Source organism: Nerophis ophidion, linkage group LG12, assembly GCF_033978795.1.
Source record: "Nerophis ophidion isolate RoL-2023_Sa linkage group LG12, RoL_Noph_v1.0, whole genome shotgun sequence".
NCBI lineage: Eukaryota > Metazoa > Chordata > Actinopteri > Syngnathiformes > Syngnathidae > Nerophis > Nerophis ophidion.
In genome coordinates, this window is record NC_084622.1 from 19,718,876 (window position 1) to 19,742,895 (window position 24,020).

Here is a 24,020-nt window from a genome sequence, read left to right on the forward strand (position 1 = left end):
ATCCAGCAGAAGCAGCCCATCAGCGTCAAGGTCCTCGACCGTAAGTCCTGCATGCTAGAGAGCCTCACTTCCTGTCCGGGACGCCATCATCTGAGACCACCTTCGGTCTCCAGAAGACATCTTGTCCCAAGTGTCAGCTGGCATGTGGCATCCTTCCTCCTTTCAATGTTTGCTTTGTTGTGTTACAGTGGATGCAATCAATGACACAATGGCAGCTTTTTACAATGACACTGATTTATTTGGTGGTGAGTCACCGCGCCCTCCGACCCCTGACCTCCGACCCCTGACCCTTTCTCCTGCTCTTTTCCCCCCAACATTCACCAAGGCTGCGTTCACACTTGTCATCTTTACTTGGCTTTAAATGAACTCCGGTGCTTGTCCTCCCCGAGTACACTTTGTGGCGTGTGATCGTCTGAAGGTGTCAGACCACTTCAAACAGGGTGGCCCCTGGCCCTAAATTGGGCCCCAAGCAGAATTTTATTTTGAGGACCCCGTTACGAAAACATTTTCAAACTTTTTTTCAAATGTGAAACTACTTTTATACGATTTGATCAAACTTGAGTTCTTTTCATTTGAAGCATGTTTTGTCCTAAAACTAATTTCATGGGGAATAAAGTATTCAATAATGTATTTTTTTTTTAGTGCAGATAACAAATAATATCAAATTAAATAAATCAAATCCAATTTCATTTACCGTATTTTAGGGCGCACCAGATTATAAGGCGCGTTAAAGGAGTCATGTTATTATGATTATTTTCTAAATGTAAAAGACTTGCTTGTGGTCTACATAACATGTGATGCTGCTTCTCTGCTCAAAATGTTGCATAGATGATGTTTTACTCATCATCTTCAACTCACTTTCTGACAATCGCTTCAGGATGCACCGTTCTGTGGGCGTTCTTATTTACGTGCCTCCACTTGGACAGCATCATCTTTGTTGTAGCGGTGTAGCGTGCAAGGACGGGAGTGGAAGAAGTGTCAAAAGATGGCGCTAACTGTTTTAATGACATTCAGACTTTTAATTCAATCAATAACGGAGCAGCAACTCCTCATCCGTGGCTCACTAGTGCAACAACAACACCCGAAATGTGTCTTGTGAAAAAACGACCGAAAGGAACTCTCTAATAACTAAAGTTCCTTGGGTGAATAATGTAAACTCACTACACTGGTATGTTTTAGTGCTTTCATGGCGAGTTTACTGACAGATATAAGTAAGAACTTTACACTACTTTATATTAGAAATGGTAGCAGTAGAGGTTGAATGCCACATAACAAGAAGATAGAGAAAAAGAGAAAGATTATTGACTAGATAGATAGATAGATAGTACTTTATTGATTCCTTCAGGAAAATTAAAAATGACTATGGGTCAACACAGACTACAATGGTGAAGGCGCGCACATTTTCAGGATTTATTCAGATCCTAAGTACACATCAGCAGGTACCAGAAGATCAGAAAAGTTCATTTGCATAATATTACGTAACAAAACGGCATATAACATGTCTCCTAATAGGTGCCATTTTTATCCCTATACACAAAACATAATAATACCGTTTGTTGAAGCACAGTACGTCTGACTATGGTAGCCGTAATGCTCGGACAATCCATCAAGCGGTGCGGCTTCATGGCTTACCAACGTCGTACTAAACCATTTGGATAGATTTTAAGTATCTCTTATGTGTGACTGCCATCTACTGGTCACACTTATCATTTCACCACGTACCAAATAAAATAGCTTTGAGGTCGGTAGGCACAACCACAATTATTCCGTACATTAGGCGTACATTATAAGGTGCACTGTCGAGTTTTGAGCGAATGAAATGATTGTATGTGCATATTGCTGGATATTGTGGTCAAACAGATCCATTTTTGTTTTCATCTGACCACAGAACCTTCCTCCAGAAGGTCTTATCTTTGTCCATCTGATGTCAGATGAAACAAAAATGGAGCTGTTTGATCACAATATCCAGAAATATGCTTGGAGGGGAAAAGGTAAGGCCTTTAATTTCAGGAACACCATGCCTACCGTCAAGCATGGTGGTGGTAGTATTATGCTCTGGGCCTGTTTTGCTGCCAATGGAACTGCTTCTTTAAATGGGACAATGAAAAAGGAGGATTAGCTCCAAATTGTTCAGGACAAGCTAAAGTCATCAACCTGGAAGTTGGGTCTTGGGTGCAGTTGGGTGTTCCAACAGGACAATGACCCCAAACACACCTCAAAAGTGTTCAAGGATTTCTAAATCAGGCAAGAATGAAGGTTTTAGAATGGCCTTCCCAAAGTCCTGACTTAAAGGTGTGGACCATGCTGAAGAAACAAGTCCATGTGAGAAAAGCAACACATTTAGCTGAACTGCAGCAATTTTATGCTGAAAAATGTAAGCAGAAACTTGTGGATGGCTACCAAAAGCACCTTATTGCAGGGAAACTTGCCAAGGGACATGTAAGCAAATATGAACATTGCTATACGTATACTTTTCACACATTTCCAGTAGAGCCATAATAGATTCATAAAAGAAGCAAACTTCATGAATGTTTTTTGTGAGCAACAAGTATGTGCTCCAATCACTACATCATAAAAAAATAAGAGTTGTAGAAATGATTGGAAACTCAACACATGATGTTCTTTACAAGTTTATGTACACTTTTGATAACAACTGTACATGATATATATATATATATATATATATATATATATATATATAAATATATAACTTTCAGCGAAGGAGCATAAGGGTCATTAACTGACTGCAAAATGGGGCCCCTTATGTATGTTGGGGCCCCAGTACACACACACACAGCACATGATCTGCGTTTAGGCCCTGACTTCAAAGAGGGTTGTGTAAGTGAACTCTGGTGCAGTTGTGTTGACATGTCGACTAAAGAGCAGAGTTCAACTGAGGTCTGATGAAAGGACAAGAGAGGACAGTTAGTGTGGGAAACATTCACACAAAGTTCATTGTTTCATGAAATGTAAGTTGTATAAAAATAACTTACTGTAAGTATTCAACTCATTGCCATGTCGTGGTTTTGGTTTGGAATTGAATTAGTCAGCAGATCTGCCTGATGAAGTCCTGACATCCTGCAGATGTTCCTCTGATGAAGTCCTGACATCCTGCAGATGTTCCTCTGATGAAGTCTGATGTTCCTCTGATAAAGTCCTGACTTCATGCAGATGTTCCTCTGATGAAGTTCTGACTTCACGCAGATGTTCCTCTGATGAAGTCCTGACTTCATGCAGATGTTCCTCTGATGAAGTTCTGACTTCATGCAGATGTTCCTCTGATGAACTTTGATGTTCCTCTGATGAAGTCCTGACTTCATGCAGATGTTCCTCTGGTGAAGTCCTGACTTCATGCAGATGTTCCTCTGATGAAGTTCTGACTTCATGCAGATGTTCCTCTGATGAAGTTTGATGTTCCTCTGATGAAGTCCTGACTTCATGCAGATGTTCCTCTGATGAAGTCCTGACTTCATGCAGATGTTCCTCTGATGAAGTTCTGACTTCATGCAGATGTTCCTCTGATGAAGTCCTGACTTCATGCAGATGTTCCTCTGATGAAGTTCTGACTTCTTGCAGATGTTCCTCTGATGAAGTTTGATGTTCCTCTGATGAAGTCCTGACTTCATGCAGATGTTCCTCTAAGGAAGTCCTGACTTCATGCAGATGTTCCTCTAAGGAAGTCCTGACTTCATGCTGATGTTCCTCTGGTGAAGACTGATGTTCCTCTGATGAAGTCCTGACTTCATGCTGATGTTCCTCTGATGAAGTCCTGACTTCATGCAGCTGTTCCTCTGATGAAGTCCTTACTTCATGCAGATGTTCCTCTGATGAAGTCCTGACTTCATGCAGATGTTCCTCTGATGAAGTCCTTACTTCATGCAGATGTTCCTCTGATGAAGTCCTGACCTCACGCTGATGTTTCTCTGATGATGTCCTGACTTCATGCAGATGTTCCTCTGATGAAGTCTTTACTTCGTGCAGATGTTCCTCTGATGAAGTCCTTACTTCATGCGGATGTTCCTCTGATGAAGTCTGATGTTCCTCTGATGAAGTCCTGACTTCATGCAGATGTTCCTCTGGTGAAGTCCTGACTTCATGCTGATGTTCCTCTGATGAAGTCTGATGTTCCTCTGATGAAGTTCTGACTTCTTGCAGATGTTCCTCTGATGAAGTTTGATGTTCCTCTGATGAAGTCCTGACTTCATGCAGATGTTCCTCTAAGGAAGTCCTGACTTCATGCAGATGATCCTCTATGGAAGTCCTGACTTCATGCTGATGTTCCTCTGGTGAAGACTGATGTTCCTCTGATGAAGTCCTGACTTCATGCTGAAGTTCCTCTGATGAAGTCCTGACTTCATGCAGCTGTTCCACTGATGAAGTCCTTACTTCATGCAGATGTTCCTCTGATGAAGTCCTGACTTCATGCAGATGTTCCTCTGATGAAGTCCTGACTTCATGCAGATGTTCCTTTGGTGAAGTCCTGACTTCATGCTGATGTTCCTCTGATGAAGTCTGATGTTCCTCTGATGAAGTTCTGACTTCTTGCAGATGTTCCTCTGATGAAGTTTGATGTTCCTCTGATGAAGTCCTGATTTCATGCAGATGTTCCTCTAAGGAAGTCCTGACTTCATGCTGATGTTCCTCTGGTGAAGACTGATGTTCCTCTGATGAAGTCCTGACTTCATGCTGATGTTCCTCTGATGAAGTCCTAACTTCATGCAGATGTTCCTCTGATGAAGTCCTGACTTCATGCTGATGTTCCTCTGATGAAGTCCTGACTTCATGCAGATGTTCCTCTGATGAAGTGCTGACTTCATGCAGATGTTCCTCTGGTGAAGTCCTGACTTCATGCTGATGTTCCTCTGATGAAGTCTGATGTTCCTCTGATGAAGTCCTGACTTCATGCAGATGTTCCTCTGATGAAGTCCTGACTTCATGCAGATGTTCCTCTGGTGAAGTCAGATGTTCCTCTGATGAAGTCCTGACCTCACACTGATGTTTCTCTGATGAAGTCCTGACTTCATGCAGATGTTCTCTGATCACATGACACAAACGTTACTGTGATGCTGAGCAAACCTCTTATTTGCTTCTCTTGTTTTTGTTTTGTTGGGAGCAGAGTAGAGGAGGTCAAGTGTGAACGCAGCCTGAGAGGTCGTCTCACTGACCTTTCAGCCCTCAATGAAGGCCTCTTCCTTTCTGCCTGGTGACATCTAGCACCCCCTAGTGTCCAGACACTGCCCCTCATCTCTTCCCCACTCTGTCCAGTCCAACACCTTCACTAATAGTTCTAGTTGACATCTGCACAAGTCACTAAGGACTCCCACTCAGTTAGCACTTCCTAACATTTCTTACTTTTAAACAACGTTGTTTTCTTTCTTGCCTGCAGGCGGCTCAAATACATGTCTTACATGTTCTCCAATCAGCACGACCATCTTCCTAGTGGAAAGTGTTTATCTCATTTGCATTTTTACATTTCTGTTATGAGCCCTCAGAGGGCAAATGAGCGATGAAATGCAATAAAAAGACCTTAGGGGTGCCAAGCTTCTCCAATGACAAGAAGCGGGCACATTTAGTGGACGTCCAACTTATGCTTACTGCAAACCGGGGATCGCCAACTCTTTAGCGCCGCCCTAGTGTCTCCCTGGAGCTTTTTCAAAAATGTGTGAAAATGTAAAAAGTATATATTAGTTTGAATAAGGTTTGTGTAGGAGGACAAACATGACACAAACCTTCCTAATTGTTAGAAATCCCTCTTTTTTATACTAAACATTTGGCAGGAGCCACTTTGTCCTACTATTTTCAGCGGTCCTTAAACTCACCGTAGTTTGTTTACATCAGGGGTCAGCAACCTGCGGCTCTTTAGCGCCGCCCTAGTGGCTCTCTGGAGCTATTTCAAAGATATATGAAAAATGTAAATGATGAGGGGGAAAAAACATGTTTTTTGTTTTAATATAGTTTCTATAGGAATACAAACATGACACAAACCTCCCTAATTGTTATAAAGCACACTGTTTGTTTTAAACATGCTTCACTGATTCGAATATTTGGCGAGCGCCATTTTGTCCTACTAATTTTCGCGGTCCTTGAACTCACCCTAGTTTGCTTACATGCAATACTTTCTCCGTTTTTTCAAAGACGGGTTTTATGCCACTTCTTTTTCTGTCTCATTTTGTCCACCAAACTTTTAACGTTGTGCATGAATGCACAAAGGTGAGTTTTGTTGATGTTATTGACTTGTGTAGTGTGCTAATCAGACATATTTGGTCCCTGCATGACTGCAAGCTAATCGATGCTAACATGCTATTTAGGCTAGCTGTATGTACATATTGCATCATTATGCCTCATTTGTAGCTATATTGGAGCTCATTTGGTTTCTTTTAAGTCCTCTTAATTCAATTTATATCTGATGACACACTATCTGGATGGATATGGCTTTTAATTTGTTGCAGCTCCAGACATATTTGTTTTTGTAATTTTGGTCCAATGTGGCTCTTTCAACATTTTAGGTTGCCGACCCCTGCTTTACATGTACAACTTTCTCAGTCAGATGTGTTTTATGTCCCTCCTTCTTTGTCTCATTTTGTCCACGAAACCTTTTAAGCTGTGTGTGTGAATGCACAAAGGTGAACTTTGTTGATGTTATTGACTTGTTGGAGTGTTAATCAGGAATATTTGGTCAGTGCATGACTGCAAGCTAATCCATGCTAACATGCTATTTAGGCTAGCTGTATGTAAACATTGCATCATTATACCTTGTTTGTAGCTATATTTGAAATCATTTAATATCCTTTACTTATGTCCTCTAATTTATATTTGCATGTCTAAAGACACATTATATTTTTCCATTTTCTTTTAACTTGGGCACACACATCTATACATTTGGCCATTCTAAGTCATTACCAGGAGTTATCTCACCCTCGGAGAAGTTTTACTAATGTTTTCCAATGTTGTAAAAATGTGTAGAATAAATATTACCTTTCAACTTTTCTGTCAACGAAGATTTGCGTCAGCCTGCGATACATTGTCATTTTGATAGTAGGCTAATATAACTAATACAGACGCTTACATCATGTGTTGTCTTCATTATAACACTTATATAAGACTTTTAAAGTAATTTTGATAGTAGGCTAATATAGACACTTACATCATGTGTTGTCTTCATTATAACATTTATATAAGACGCTTAAAGTCATTTTGATAGTAGGCTAATATAGACACTTACATAATGTGTTGTCGGCCCTGCGATGAGGTGGCGACTTGTCTAGGGTGTACCACGCCTTCTGCCCGATTGTAGCTGAGATAGGCACCAGCGCACCCTGCGACCCCAAAGGGAATAAGCGGTGGTAAATGGATGGATGGATAATGTGTTGTCTTCATTATATCACTTATATAAGACTTTTAGAGCCATTTTGATAGTAGACTAATATAGACACTTTAATCATGTGTTGTCTTCATTTTTAACACTTATATTTGAATTGGGGGTTAAATAATAATAATAATGGATTAGATTTATATCGCGTTTTTCTATTGTTATATACTCAAAGCGCTCACAGAGAAGTGGGAACCCATCATTCATTCACACCTCGTGGTGGTAAGCTACATCAGTAGCCACAGCTGCCCTGGGGTAGACTGACGGAAGCGTGGCTGCCAGTTTGCGCCTACGGCCCCTCCGACCACCACCAATCATTCATTCATCATTCATTCACCGGTGTGAGCGGCACCGGGGGCAAAGGGTGAAGTGTCCTGCCCAAGGACACAACGGCAGCGACTTTGATGTCCATAGGTGGGAAGCGGACCTGCAATCCTCAGGTTTCTGGCACGGCCGCTCTACCCACTACGCCATAAATGATTCCCGGGCGCGGCACCGTTGCTGCCCACTGCTCCCCTCACCTCCCAGGGGGTGATGAAGGGTGATGGGTCAAATGCAGAGAATAATTTCACCACATCTAGTATGTGTGTGACAATCATTGGTACTTTAACTTTGACTTTTAAAGCAATTTTGATAGCAGACTAATATAGACACTTTCATCATGAGGTGTCTTCATTATAACACTTATAAAATACTTTGAAAAAATTAATAAAAGCAACTTCAAATAGTTTTCTGTATACTTTTAGTGTGGCAACAATATTGTCCACACCTGTCTCCATCTAAACACAGCAGTGCCTCTTAAATGCACCCCAGACTCCTGGGAACTGAAGCGAGGGGAAAGAAGTCAACAAAGCACTGGCTAAAGTTAAAGTTAAAGAGAAGAACTCTGTGTGGTTACTTTCCGCCATGTTTCAAGCCAAACCACCCTAGTGCGCATGCTATGACTCCGTTTCCAGGAAGTAAGCAGTGTTGCCTAAACTGCATTAATAAATGGCAGTTTTTCGGTAATTGAAAATTTAAACTGTCTGAATTTTTACCACGGTTTATCGTGATACCATTTACTGTTGCATCCCTAACTTCCTGTCCAACACAAGCAGATTTGAGCCGATTTGAACTGATACGATACAGAAGCTCTGCGTATAATTTACACATTGAGTGGAATAAAAACAGAAAGAGTCCGCTGACGTGGGGTTGATGTTCCGCTGCCGTTTGGCATCCTGTGGAAATCAGTGCTCGGACTCGTCCAGGATGTCTCCTAAGAGGCTTGAAGTGAGGTGACCAGGGTGTAAGCAGGTCCATAACGGTTGTGTGGGTGTGACCACAGAGGATCCAGTAGACGAGAGGAGGCCCACGTTCCTCACCCCGTCCGTTCCTTCCAGCTCCAAGATGGTGCTGCGTGGTCAGGTGCTGGAGATGGAGTGCATCGCAGAAGGACTGTAAGTGGGCCCAACTTGGAGGTGACGCCTTCACCACTCCTCACTTTTCCATGCCTTCACCTCCAGGCCCACTCCCGACATCTCCTGGGCCAAAGTGGGCGGCGAGCTCCCCGCCACACGGACTTCCTTCCTGCACCACCAGAAAACCCTCCGTATCGCCAACGTGTCGGAAGCCGACGCGGGAGAATACCAGTGCACCGCCAGGAACAAGCACGGCTCCGTGGGCCACGCCATCGCCGTCACGGTCAAAGGTGCGTCCTCCTTCTCCAGCGGACCTTGGATGTACGCGGCGTGAGGAATTCTTCTTCTTCTGCTTCCAGCTGCTCCGTACTGGATCGGCGGCGCGCCCAGGAACCTGGTCATGGCCCCGGGAGAGAACGGGGTTTTGACCTGCAGGGCCAGTGGCACACCCAAGCCCGACATCCAGTGGGCCATCAATGGCATGGCCATAGAGAGTGAGTGCAAATATGTTCAAGTATGTTACAATCATTTGTTACAATAATATCTACAAGTAGCTTACAATAATATGTTACAAAATTATGTTACAATAATATGTACAAGTATGTTACAATAATATGTTACAATAATATGTACATGTGTGTTACAATAACATGTTACGATAATATGTTACAATAATATGTACAGGTATGTTACAATAATATGCTACAATAATGTTACAATAATATGTTACAATAATATGTACAAGTATGTTACAATAATATGTTATAATAATACGTTACAATAATATGCACACGTATGTTACAATAACATGTGCAAGTATGTTACAATAATATGTTACAATAATATGTTACAATAAAATGTTACAATAATATGTACAAGTATGTTACAATAAAATGTCACAATAAAATGTTATATAACACTATGTTACAATAATATTTACAAGTATGTTACGATAATATGTACATGTATGTTACAATAATATTTACAAGTATGTTACGATAATATGTACATGTATGTTACAATAATATGTTACAATAATATGTACAAGTATATTACAATAAAATGTCACAATAAAATGTTATAATAACATGTTATAATAATATGTACAAGTATGTTACAATAATATGTACAAGTGTGTTACAACAATATGTTACAATAATACATTACAATAATATGTTCAAGTGTGTTGCAACAATATGTTACCATAATACATTTTCATAATATGTACAAGTATGTTACAATAATATGTTACAGATTATGTTACAATAATATGTACAAGTATGTTGTAATAAAATGTTACAATAATATGCACATGTATGTTACAATAGTATGTTACAATAATATATTACAATAATAGGTTAGAATAGTATGTTACAATAATATGCACATGTATATTACAATAGTATGTTACAATAATATCTTACAATATGTTAGAATAGTATGTTACAATGATATTTTACAATAATATGGACAAGTACGTTATAATATTATGTTACAATCATATTTTACAATAAAATGTTGCAATAATATGTTACAATAATATGCACAAGTATGTTATAATAATATGTACAAGTATATTACAATAATATGCTACAATAATATATACAAGTATGTTACAATAACGTATACAACTATGTTACAATAATATGTAAAAATAATATGTACAACTATGTTACAATAGTATGTTACAATGGTTTGTTGCAGTGGTATGTTACCATAATATGTACAAGTATGTTACAATAATACGTACATGTATGTTACAATAATATGTTACAATAACAAGTTACAATAGTATGTTACAATGATATGTTACAATAATATGATACAATAATATGGACAAGTATGTTATAATAATATGTACAAGTATATTACAATAATATGCTACAATAATATATACAAGTATGTTACAATAACGTATACAACTATGTTACAATAATATGTAAAAATAATATGTACAACTATGTTACAATAATGTTTCAATAAAATGTTACAATGATGTGTTACAATAATGTTACAATAATGTTACAACAATGTTAGAATAATATGTTACACTGATATGTACAAGTATGTTACAATAGTATGTTACTATCATATGTTACAATTATATGTTACAATAATATGTTACAATAGTTTGTTACAATGGTATGTTGTACTAATATGTTACAATAATATGGACCAGTATGTTACAATATTCAGAAGAGACAGAAAGCAATGGACGTCGAGTGGGTCTAACATAATATTGTGAAAGTATAAGAGTATATAAGTTTCAAATTTCTTTATATGTCTTCCTTTATTCAGCTTTGTAAGACTGAATATAAAAACATTACAAAAGTATAACGTCCATTGTGTATTTTACATAAATAATGTCCATTGTGCATGTGACATAGCTAAAATAGAAGGTTTTGAGTTAATACACACAGCAAACATTGCACACATGTGGATTAACACAATTAAAGCTAGTGTAGCTTTATCGCTCTCTGCTGGTCAAATTTAGCGCTACATGTATTCAACCCGGCAAAAACAACACAACCAGGAATACAAAAGACTTCAAAAAGTCAGCAATTTGGATTCATACTTTGTTGTCCAGTTGCTGCTAAAAGTCCCTTTTTTGTGATTTATATAGACTTTTTTTCAGGGTGGATAGTGCCATCTTCTTCGACTCACCCCTCTGCTGCTTCCTTGTGACACATATGCTTGCTGCTGCCCCCTGCGGGGTGGCAGGAGTACTGCGTACATCAGCAGTGACATATATGCTTGCTGCTGCCCCCTGTGGGGTGACAGGAGTACTGCATACATCAGCAGTCACTCATATGCTTGCTGCTGCCCCCTGTGGGGTGGCAGGAGTAATGCATACATGAGCAGTGACATATATGCTTGCTGCTGCCCCCTGTGGGGTGGCAGGAGTACTGCATACATCAGCAGCTGTGCTTTGAATGGTTTCCTGGAGACTATTTGTCCAAATGAAGAGCTTTGGCGCTCCACATGTGGCCCGCCGGCCGCCATTTGACTAAAGTTACCACCTCTGTCATCCATTATCAGATTCCCCGAAGGATCCCAGCCGTAAAGTGGAGGAGGACAGCATCATATTCAGCCAGGTGCAGACAGGATCCAGCGCGGTGTACCAGTGTAACGTTTCCAACCAGTACGGCTACCTGCTGGCCAACGCCTTTGTCAACGTTCTCTGTGAGTCCCCCGCCGCACAACTTCCTGCGTGGACCGCCCGCCTCACTTGACTCACTTCCTGCAGCCGAGCCGCCCAGAGTGCTAACGCCGGCCAACAAAGTCTACCAGGTCATCAGGAACCAGCCGGCGCTCTTGGACTGCACGTCCTTTGGCTCGCCCATCCCCAAGATCACCTGGTGAGAACTTTTAGGACTGGACAAGGACAATTCAAAAGCTCAGATGTGCTTTCCTGTTTTTTTTCTTTGTGCGTGTGTGTGCGTGTGTGTGTGTGTGTTAGGTTCAAGGACAGTCGTTCAGGCACCCTGGATGCAGAGACTCACAGCGTGCACGACAACGGCACTTTAGAAATAGGCGTGGCTCAGCCTAAACACGGCGGTAAATACACTTGCGTGGCCCGCAACTCGCTGGGGATCTACGAGAACCACGTCCACCTGGAGGTCAAAGGTCAGCAGCCGACCGTCGCCTCAAAGGATGTTGTATTGTTCCAACTTATTGACGGTGACGGTGCTCTGGCCTTCAGAGCCCACGCGCATCCTGAAGCAGCCCGAGTACCGGGTGGTCCAGCGGGGCAGGTCGGTGGTGTTGGAGTGCAAAGTCAAGCACGACCCGTCACTCGTGCCCACCATGACTTGGCTGAAGGACCACAGCGAGCTGCCCGACGATGACAGGTCCGAGCTGACACAAATATTCATTTTTCATCAAGTTGTACATGTGCCAAACACACTCCGCTCGCCTCCTTCTGCCTACATCAGGGGTCAGCAACCCGTGGCTCTGGAGCCGCATGCGGCTATTTAGCGCCGCCCTAGTGGCTCTCTGGAGCTTTTTCAAAAATATATGAAAAATGGAAATGATGAGGGGAAAAAAACATATTTTTTGTTTTATTTTGGTTTCTGTAGGAGGACAAACATGACACAAACCTCCCTAATTGTTATAAAGCACACTGTTTATTTTAAACATGCTTCACTGATTCCAGTATTTGGCGAGCGCCGTTTTGTCCTACTCATTTTGGCTGTCTTTGAACTCACCGTAGTTTGTTTAAATGTATAACTTTCCCCGACTTTCAAGGCGTGTTTTATGCCACTTCTTTTTCTGGCACATTTTGTCCACCAAACTTTTAACGTTGTGCATCAATGCACAAATTATGCCCCATTTGTAGCTATATTTGAGCTCATTTGGTTTCCTTTAAGTCCTCAGAATTCAATTTATATCTCATGACACACTATCTTCATGTAATATGGCTTGTAATTTTTTGCGGCTCTAGACGGATTAGCTTTGCATTTTTGGTCCAATATGGCTCTTTCAACATTTTGGGTTGCCAACCCCTGGCCTACACTACTGTACGGACCGTAGGGCGCACCGGTGTATAAGGTGCACTGCCAATTAGTGCTCTATTTTCCATCTTTTTTCATATATAAGGCGCACCGGATTATAATGGTGCATTAAAGGGGTCGTTTTTTCCCTCTACATATTAAAGACTTCCTTGTGGTCTACATAACATGTAAGGGTGCTTCTTTGCTCAAAATGTTGCATAGATGATGATTTACACATCATCTTCAACTCACTTTCTGACAGTCTCTTCACTTTTGTGGGCGCTCTTATTTACGTGCCTCCACTTGGACAACGTTATCTTTGTTGTAGCGGTGTAGCGTGCAAGGACGGGAGTGGAAAAAGTGTCAAAAGATGGAGCTAACTGTTTTAATGACATTCACTCTTCAATCAATAACGGAGCAGCATCTCCTCATTTGTGGCTCACTAATGCAACAACCACGCTCGAAATGTGTTCCGTGACCGGAACTCTGTATTAAGTAAAGTTCCTTGAGTGAATAATATAAACTCACTATACTGACATGTTTTAGTGCTTTCATGGCGAGTTTACTGACAGATATAAGTAAGAACTTTACACTACTTTATATTAGAAATGGCAACAGCAGAGGATTTCCAGGACTCATGCAGATCCCAAATACAGATCAGCAGGTACCAGAAGGTAAGAAAAGTGGGTTGAAAATGATTTGCAAATCATTGTATTCTGTTTATATTTACATCTAACACAATTTCCCAACTCATATGAAAACAGGGTTTGTACATTCTGGGTGTTTCATTCAGTAAAAAATGTGAAATTCCATTTTGTTTTTTAAGGCAGGCTGTCATAATGTTTTTAACTTTTGTCTATAGACAGATAGATATACCGGCCCCCAGACACATTTTTTCTATAAATTTGGCCCCCCGAGTCAAAATAATTGCCCATGCCTGTTCTACATCATTGCTGGCCCCCTGTGGATGTGGTCAAAATGCACGGGAGGACTGCTAGCATACATGCCAGCCTATAAGTTGAATCCTTTTGAAACAAATAGTCAAAGATTTACATCTTTTTCTACCTCACACTTGCACACATGCTAGTGAGTCCTCAAAAGGTAAGCACCAAATGTTGTGGAAGGGAAAGTTACATTCTGTACAGCTGCTAAGTCAAAGTGTTTGACTAATAGCGCCACCATGTGGTGTATGTGCAACATGTACAAGGTACATGGTACAAGGTACATAGTACATGGTACAAGGTACATGCTACAAGGTACATGGTACAAGGTACATGGTGCATGGTACAAGGTACATGGTATATGGTAAAAGGTACATGGTGCATGGTACAAGGTACATGGTGCAGGTGCGTGTTTGCTGACACTCCGGTGTGGGACTCATGGTGTGAAATGGGCGTGGTCATTTTGGGTCAACTTCAACTGAACACATTTTCTTTCCTTATGTTTTGTTTGAAACAGATTCTTGGTGGACTCTGACAGCCTCACCATCAGCGACGTGATGGAGAGCGACGCCGGCGTGTACACGTGCATCATGAACACCACTCTGGACCAGGACTCCGCCAGCGCCGAGCTCACCGTCGTCGGTAGGCCCGCACGCCGTGTTGCGCCCAGTCACACGTCATTAGAGCCTCTCTGGCCTTTCAGCTCCTTCCCCCAGCAGTCTAGTCAGCCTTCATGTTTCTCTATCAATGTTTTAATATGACTGACTCACAACTCAACTCCCAATGTCACCCCTGCCCGCCAACCCCTGGCAGAGGTCACACCCACGCCGCCTGTCGTCTACGGTAAAAAGAAACGTCGTCTCCTGAATGTTTTTACTTTGACTTTATCTGTGATGTAAAGCATGTTGTTCCCTAAAGTAAACTACTCCACTTCCATGTGTTCTGGATGAAATGCTCTCCACATGTAACGTTGGCTCATTGCTCTTCATCGTCATGTTGGAGTGTTAGAGGTCATGTGCAGCTGTGTTAGATGTCATGTGGAGAAGAAGTCAGACGACCTTGTCACTCATGCACGATGAGTTCAAGCATGAAGTGTCTTATTGGTGTATTGCAGCCTCAGCTCCTGGGTGTGCATGAGGTGCTGCATGGACTCTGATAACACAAAGTCTGGCTCAAGGACTCTTCATTGCCATGGTCTTGTTGCATGAGGTCCTTCCTGTCCATCACTGCGTCCATCTTGGTGTTGACCTCTGCACTCTGTCTCCATCAGAGCGACCCGAACCCCCGACTGACCTTGAGCTGACGGACCAGAAAAAGAGGAGCGTTCAACTCACATGGATCCCCGGGGACGAGCACAACAGTCCCATTCAAAGTAGGTGCTTGTTACAGGTGCTTGTTACAGGTGCTTGCTCCTTCATCCAGCACAACAACAATGTTGTGTTGGTATTGAAAGTCACACTTCCTGTTCTTTGGACCACAACTTATTTGAGACTCAAAGAATCCTTGAATGGCCCAAAAATTAACACAGTTCCCAACATGAGAGTCTCTAACTGACCCTTACTGGAAGAGAAGAACTACCATTTGCAGCAAACTACTGCCATCAATGCCTTCAACTACTGCCATCAATGCCTTCAACTACTGCCATCAATGCTTTCAACTACTGCCATGAATTTTAGCCCGAATTGATAAAGGTGGACCCCGACTTAAACAAGTTGAAAACCTTATTGGGGTGTTACCATTTAGTGGTCAATTGTACGGAATATGTACTGTACTGTGCAATCTACTCATACAAGTTTCAATCAATCAATCAATCAATGCCATCAATGGCTTCAAGACATGATTGATCTCCAATTAGTTCCACACGATGAACCAAACCTGTAACAATCAATTATTCTGCACAGAAGGCTAACTGGGCCACACCTGGTGTATTGTAGTCAAAGTCATTTATTTCCCTGTGTTTTTTAAAGGAGTACCACATTTTCCAGACTATAAAGCGCACCATTATATAAGCCACGCCCACTCAATTTGAGAAGAAAACAATATTTTTTCTACTACTACTTTTTTATTGTTGCAATGTAAATATTGGTTTGTGCTTCAAGATTTATTTAAACAAAAAGTGCGTAACAATGAAATCTATTCAAACGATGTGGAGGGTGTTGTGTTTGTCCTATTCTCTTCAGCGGCACTTGAACGCACCATGAAAACACCATGATCATTGTCAGGTTCAAACCCCAATGACATCTATTCAACTGACAAGAAGCAAGGAATTAAACTGAGACAGGGTTCAATTTAGCTCATGAGGAGAGACGCCTGGCTGTACTCTTGTACAGTCCTCCACCACGCTATGACCAAAGGATTGCACGCCTCCTCTTTTATTTGGACTTTCCCTGATTACATTGCAAATGCTGTTTCTCAGGGGAGAGGGGGTCTTAAACAGCTCTTGCCCTCGGTCACAAAACAGTTCAAAGAAAAGATGCCTGGAGCTTGCGTCAGGTCCTGCTTCCTCTCTGCTTTGTAGATCTCAGGTCAAGACAAGATCTTCCTGTGGATCACAATAGGTCAAAGAAACCGACAACTTCATGTCGCGTCCCGTCGTACACAGTGGAGTTTTATAAGCCCTTTGCTTGGTAGGATCAAAGACAGCTTTTGTCCTCTCGCCGGGAATTCATTTAAACAAAATGTTTTGTGTTAACTTATTTACAATTATTCTGACTATCTTGTAGCTTCAATGTGCACAACTGAAAAACTCAGACAGTAGTAGAGCGTTTATAGAAGTTGGGATTGTTTTAACGTGTGTCTCTCTTGTTTTCATGTTAGCATTTAAGCTAGAGAGTCAGTCAGTCCACCACGACATCTGAGTTTGTAGAAGTGCACTAGATGGCAGTCACACACAAGAGACAGATGTAGACTGCAATGTGACAAAGCAAGGGTGAAGTGGACACCCAAGAGACGGGGATCAAACCTGGAACTTTGAAGTTGCTAGTACTTTACCCACCACTCTACCACGCTGACGTGAAACGATGATGATAATGGCAGCTAACAATGGTAAAATACCGTATTTTACGGACTATAAGGCATACTTAAAATCTTTTCATTTTCTCAATTTCTTTCGACTCGTCGTCGTCTTATTTTAGTCAATAGGTTGTCGACCAAAACCAAGACGAGCATTTTTAGTCAACAAAATGAACACTGGTGTCCATTTTAAGAGGATGTGTCCTGGGGAAGACTATTAAGAACTGATTTTCATTTACATGACTGAGATGTTGAAGTGTGATGATAACCTCCCGCCATGTCTTACTCACCAACACAAAATGGGGCTCAGATGAAGGTCTCAACAGATGTGTTGGAACATAAATGAATGTTGAGGATGGACATGTAAGACATACTGTACATATCACTGTACATAATACTGTACATAATACTGTACATGGAGAAGATCTGCACGCTGGGAAGTCAGAGCAGGAAGTGGATGATGTGTAATTATTAGCATCATCACTTGGAATGACTTACAACAGTACAGTCCTCTGAGTATCTCACGTCTAAAACGGCAATCTTTTCCAATATTGTTGAAATCATGTGCTTTTCTTTAGGTTAAAAGTTACATTGAAGACTCAAAAACACAAACGAATAAAGTCCCAAGTTGATTGAATGTTAGTGAAAAGAAACAAGCCAGCTAGTGCTAAGTCAGGCATTCCAGGCTGTAAAATCCTGGAGGGACTAATTAGTTTCTGTCCACCCAGAATTTGTGATCCAGTACGAGGACACGCTCCACCACCACAGAGGTCACTGGCACAATCTCACCGAGGTGCCAGGAACCAAGACCACGGCGCACCTGAAGCTGTCTCCTTACGTCCACTACACCTTCCGAGTCTTAGCCCTCAATTCCATGGGGGTCAGCCAGCCCAGTTTCCCTTCCAAGGTGTACAAGACGGAGGCTGCAGGTAGAAAAGCCGCGAGCGTGTCGGAGGTGTCGGAGCTGGTGACACCTGAGACGTGTGCTGAGATCTCTTCTCTCCCTTCAAGCTCCAGATGACAATCCCACAGATGTGCACGGATTTGGAACAGAACACAACAATCTAGTGATCTCATGGAAGGTACATTTATATACTCCTTTTACACAAGCAGTGAAGTTGTCACCTTGTCTAAAATCTAAATAAAAAGAGAATTCAACAAATCCTTTTCGACTTATATTCAATTGAATATAAGACATGATATTTCATCTTCACACTGACAGACTTTGGTATTTGTTGCAAGTAATCATATTTTTACCAGTGTGTTACATGACCTTTCCTTTGAACAACACTCAGTGCAGGTTTGGGAACTGAGGAGACACATTTTTGAAGTGGAATTCTTTCCCATTCTTGCTTGATGTACAGCTTAAGTTGTTCAACAGTCTCCTGCCTCATATTTTAGCCTGCACACATTTTCAATGTCTGGACTACAGGCAGGCCAGTCTAGTACCCGCACTCTTTTACTATGAAGCCACACTGTTGTAACACCTGGTTTGGCATTGTCTTGGTGAAATAAGCAGGGGCATCCGTGATAACAACATATGTTGCTCCAAAAGCTATATGTACCTTTCAGCATTAATGGTGCCTTCACAGATGTGTAACTTAGCCATGCCTTGGCCACTAATACACCCCCATACCATCACACATGCTGACTACCACACTTTCACCCTACAACAATCACTGATACACCCCCATACCATCACACATGCTGACTACAACACACTAATACACCCCCATACCATCACACATGCTGACTACCACACTTTCACCCTACAACAATCACTAATACACCCCCATACCATCACACATGCTGCCTTGAACACTTTCACCCTAGAACAGTTCAGGTGGTTCTTTTCCTCTTTGGTCCAGAGGACACGACGTCCACAGTTTCCAAAAACAATTTGAAATGTGGACTCGTCAGACCACAGAACAGTTTTCTACTTTGCATCAGTCCATCTTAAATGAGCTCGGGCCCAGCGAAGCGTTTCTGGGTGTTGTTGATAAATGGCTTTGGCTTTGCATAGTAGAGTTTTAACTTGCGCTTACAGATGTAGCGACCAACTGTAGTTACTGACAATGGTTTTCTGAAGAGTTTCTGAGCCCATATGGTGATATCCTTTACACACTGATGTGGCATTTTGATGATATTATGGAGTGTAGATGGTGAAATCACTAAATTCCTTGCAATAGCTGCTTGAGAAATGCTGTTGTTGACAAAATGGTGACCCTCACCCCATCCTTGTTTGTGAACGAGTGAGCATTTCATGCAAGCTGCTATTATAGCCAATCATGGCACCCACCTGTTCCTAATTAGCCTGTTCACCTGTGGGATGTTCCAAATAGGTGTTTCTCACTCTTTTTTCCCACTTGTGCCAGCTTTTTTTAAACGAGTAGCAGGCATGAAATTCCAAATGAGCTAATATTTGCAAAAAACACCAAAGTTTACCAGTTCTGACATTAAGTATCTTGTCTTTGCAGTCTATTCAATTGAATATAAGTTGAAAAGGATGATCTTTTTATTTAGCATTTACACAAGGTGATAACGTCACTGCTTTTTGGCCTTTGCATACAAAAGTGTCCTTTTGGAGCGTTTTGGTGAGACATTGTCAACTCTGTTCTCCAGCCGCTGTCCGGCCTGCAGGCCAATGGGCCAGGACTGCACTACAGGGTGATGTGGAGACAAAAGGTGATGGACAGCGACTGGACCGCAGTGACCGTAGCAAACAACTCCAAGTTTGTGGTATCAACAACACCCACCTTTGTTCCCTACGAGATCAAAATTCAAGCAGTGAACGACTACGGAGCGGCGCCTGAACCCACCATTGCTCACGGCTACTCTGGAGAGGATCGTAAGTCCGGCTGGAGAGGTTTGTTTGTGCCTTGACTTACTAACCCTAACCATGCTCTCTTCTCTCGGCACAGTGCCGCTCGCCGCTCCCGACCCTGTGCAGGTCTTTGTGCTGAACAGCTCCTTGGCGGAGGTCCACTGGGAGCCCGTGCCTCTCAAGCTGATACGTGGATACCTCAAAGGCTATAAGGTAGAGCACCATCACCCTGGGCGGCACCGGCACCCACGCCTAATGGCTCCACCTGCACAGGTGTACTACTGGAGGGATGGCAGCCTCCACAAACATCACCCCCATCACACCGAGAAGCAGATCCTGACCTTCAGCGGGAACCACAGCCATGGGAAGTTGCCCGGTCTGCACCCTTACAGCCTTTACTCCTTCAATGTCAGGGTCTTTAACGGCAAAGGGGAGGGGCCCCCCAGTGCCACCCAGCAGTTTGAGACCCCAGAAGGAGGTAAGACAGGCAATTGTGTGCTGGAATGTTTGGAAGCTCCACATCAGGGCCTCCTTCCTTTCTGGCTGCATGGACTCCAATATTAACCCTGACTTGGATAAAAGACATGAAGTCAAAGATGTTTTAGTCAACACATGATTGTGATGAAGCACTTGGACAAACCAAGGCTGTGCCCCGGATTAATGCGTCTGGTCTGTGGCGCCAAATGAGGGCCAAATGTTTTGTACTTGGACAAAAAAATCACTCTTAATACTAAAAAAATCAAGTTTTGATGTTGAATTTCGGATTCAAAAAATTATATTACAAAAAAGAAACGAGTGTGCGCATTGAATATAATAATGATTCACTTTTCAATGAATGTATTATTTTCGCTCTTCACTTTTAAATATGTTTAATATCCATCCATCCATTTTGTACCGCTTATTCCCTTTTGGGGTTGCGGGGGGCGCTGGCGCCTATCTCAGCTACAATCGGGCGGAAGGCGGGGTACACCCTGGACAAGTCGCGACCTCATCGCAGGGCCAACACAGATAGACAGACAACATTCACACTCACATTCACACACTAGGGCCAATTTAGTGTTGCCAATCAACCTATCCCCAGGTGCATGTCTTTGGAAGTGGGAGGAAGCCGGAGTACCCGGAGGGAACCCACGCATTCACAGGGAGAACATGCAAACTCCAAACAGAAAGATCCCGAGCCTGGATTTGAACCCAGGACTGCAGGACCTTCGTATTGTGAGGCAGACGCACTAACCCCTCTGCCATTGTGAAGCCCTTATGTTTAATATATGAAACCCTATTTTTTTCAGAGTCAAGCTCTCAGTTGCAGATATTTATTTTTCAAATTAAAATCCTTTTTATTTTCAGATTCAGACTTTTGGCCCAATTTTTATGCTACTGAGAGGGGCGGGGCATCAGGACAAGAAGAATATGCACGGTGCCTTCAGGGAACATAGGAAATAAAACAATTCAACTCCACACTTATTGTAGGCTGGACCAAGACTCATGGACTGCAGTTGTTGCATGTTTATAATGTTTTGCTTCCTTGTCCTTTGCCGGGTGTTCGCATGTTGCTTTATCTCGCCGTCCCTGAACGCACCGTCGTTGTGTACCATCCGGCCAATATCAAATCAATGCTACCGTTCCATTATTAGTGTGCAGCTCTAGACATGGTTGGACATGCTTAGACATGGTTAGACATGCTTAGACATGTTTAGACACGGTTAGACATGCTTAGACATGTTTAGACATGGTTAGACATGTTTAGACATGGTTAGACATGGTTAGACATGTTTAGACATGTTTTGACATGTTTGCTTGCATGTGCAAGACACAGTTTTGCTGCTAAGTTAACGTTGTGATATAAACATGGTTAGTCGTCTTGTACATGTTTATGTTTAACTCCGCAGCTGGTGGCAGTAACCTCCACTCCCCCCCCCACAGTGCCTGGAATACCTTCCTCCCTGACGGTCACCAACACCAACTTAGATTCTCTGAGCCTGGCGTGGCAGCCGCCTCATGAGCGCAATGGAGTCCTGACGGGCTACACCCTGAAATACCAGCCAGGTGAGGAACAGCTTCTTTCCAACACCTCCCTTCATGTCGTCTGTAGTCTCATGACTTAATGTCACTAAAGTTCCTGTAGTTGAGAATGCATGAGATGCCAAGCAACCCCATTTCCCAGGAAGCCCAGAAGATGGCGCCATTCCAGAGTGTGACTTAGACCATGTCTACACCTCACCTTAAAATCCCCACATTGTTTGGCCTCATCACTGTTCAGTGTCACATCCGAGCAGTCTTCATCAGATCCTGGGACCCCCCCCATGTGCTTACTGTATTTTACAGACTACAAGGCGCACTTCAAATCCTTTCATTTCCTCCAAAATCGACAGTGAGCCTTATAACCCGGTGCGCCTAATGTACGGAATAGTTTTGGTTGTGCTTATCCACCTAGAAGCTTTTTTATTTAGTACGAGGTGTGATGATAAGTGTGACCAGTAGATGGCAGTCACAAATAAGAGATGCGTGTAAACGTTAGTTAACAACACCAAATATTTAAAAATTCCATTGAAAAAATAGAACATTACACATGGCACTCAAAAATTTGTCAAAATGTTTTAGTAGAACTCTGGTAAGTTATGAAGCCCTACCGCTTGATGGATTGTCGGAGCATTACGACTACCTTAGTCACAAAATGAATGTTGTCAACCTGCACTCACCTGCAGAAATGTACACTAAGTTAGTCTTATGACATCTTCAACTCCTGGGAAGTTGGGAGGTTTGGCATCAAGGGTCCTCTCCTGGTGTCAGCCACTAAGTGCACTCCTGGTGTCAGTCACCAAGTGCACTCCTGGTGTCAGTCACCAAGTGCACTCCTGGTGTCAGTCACCAAGTGCACTCCTGGTGTCAGTCACCAAGTGCACTCCTGGTGTCAGCCACCAAGTGCACTCCTGGTGTCAGTCACCAAGTGCACTCCTGGTGTCAGCCACCAAGTGCACTCCTGGTGTCAGTCACCAAGTGCACTCTTGGTGTCAGCCACCAAGTGCACTCCTGGTGTCAGCCACCAAGTGCACTCCTGGTGTCAACAACCAAGTGCACTCCTGGTGTCAACCACCAAGCGCACTCCTGGTGTGAGCCACTAAGCACACTTCTTTTGTCAACCACTAAGTGCACTCCTGGTGTCAGCCACTAAGTGCACTTATTTTTTCAACTACTAAGTGCCCTCCTGGTGTCAGTCACCAAGTGCACTCCTGGTGTCAGTCACCAAGTGCACTCCTGGTGTCAGCCACCAAGTGCACTCCTGGTGTCAGTCACCAAGTGCACTCTTGGTGTCAGCCACCAAGTGCAATCCTGGTGTCAGCCACCAAGTGCACTCCTGGTGTCAGCCACCAAGTGCACTCCTGGTGTCAACAACCAAGTGCACTCCTGGTGTCAACCACCAAGCGCACTCCTGGTGTGAGCCACTAAGCGCACTTCTTTTGTCAACCACTAAGTGCACTCCTGGTGTCAGCCACTAAGTGCACTTATTTTTTCAACTACTAAGTGCCCTCCTGGTGTCAGTCACCAAGTGCACTTCTGGTGTCAGCCACCAAGCGCACTCCGGATGTCAGCCACTAAGTGCACTTCTTTTGTCAACCACTAAGCAGACTCCTGGTGTCAGCCACTAAGTGCACTTCTTTTGTCAACTAATAAGTGCACTTCTTTTGTCAACCACTAAGCAGACTCCTGGTGTCAGCCACTAAGTGCACTTCTGGTGTCAGTCACCAAGTGCACTCCTGGTGTCAGCCACTAAGTGCACTTATTTTGTCAACCACTAAGTGCACTCCTGGTGTCAGCCACTAAGTGCACTTATTTTGTCAACTACTAAGTGCCCTCCTGGTGTCAGTCACCAAGTGCACTTCTGGTGTCAGCCAATAAGTGCACTTCTTTTGTCAACCACTAAGCAGACTCCTGTTGTCAGCCACTAAGTGCACTTCTTTTGTCAACTAATAAGTGCACTTATTT

At 42.7% G+C, this 24,020-nt stretch overlaps 1 protein-coding gene across 13 annotated transcripts in view; it reads left to right on the forward strand.

Moving 5' to 3' along the window:
• The window catches only part of LOC133563096 (neuronal cell adhesion molecule-like), a 186,042-nt gene that overhangs the window by 133,897 nt on the left and 28,125 nt on the right, over nucleotides 1-24,020 (forward strand). For 9 of the 13 annotated variants that reach the window (XM_061917033.1, XM_061917032.1, XM_061917040.1 and 6 more), the window contains 18 exons: nucleotides 1-40; nucleotides 189-245; nucleotides 8,694-8,805; nucleotides 8,872-9,056; nucleotides 9,126-9,260; nucleotides 11,806-11,949; nucleotides 12,014-12,125; nucleotides 12,227-12,393; nucleotides 12,470-12,617; nucleotides 14,718-14,842; nucleotides 15,014-15,043; nucleotides 15,471-15,572; nucleotides 17,941-18,141; nucleotides 18,224-18,294; nucleotides 19,835-20,060; nucleotides 20,134-20,249; nucleotides 20,310-20,514; nucleotides 21,960-22,082. The exon at nucleotides 1-40 is cut by the window's left edge and continues 131 nt beyond it. In XM_061917033.1, coding sequence (XP_061773017.1) covers nucleotides 1-40; nucleotides 189-245; nucleotides 8,694-8,805; nucleotides 8,872-9,056; nucleotides 9,126-9,260; nucleotides 11,806-11,949; nucleotides 12,014-12,125; nucleotides 12,227-12,393; nucleotides 12,470-12,617; nucleotides 14,718-14,842; nucleotides 15,014-15,043; nucleotides 15,471-15,572; nucleotides 17,941-18,141; nucleotides 18,224-18,294; nucleotides 19,835-20,060; nucleotides 20,134-20,249; nucleotides 20,310-20,514; nucleotides 21,960-22,082 — 2,299 coding nt within the window. The remainder of the gene's footprint in view (nucleotides 41-188; nucleotides 246-8,693; nucleotides 8,806-8,871; nucleotides 9,057-9,125; nucleotides 9,261-11,805; nucleotides 11,950-12,013; nucleotides 12,126-12,226; nucleotides 12,394-12,469; nucleotides 12,618-14,717; nucleotides 14,843-15,013; nucleotides 15,044-15,470; nucleotides 15,573-17,940; nucleotides 18,142-18,223; nucleotides 18,295-19,834; nucleotides 20,061-20,133; nucleotides 20,250-20,309; nucleotides 20,515-21,959; nucleotides 22,083-24,020) is intronic. The other 4 variants (XM_061917036.1, XM_061917042.1, XM_061917037.1 and 1 more) reach the window with 3 other exon arrangements.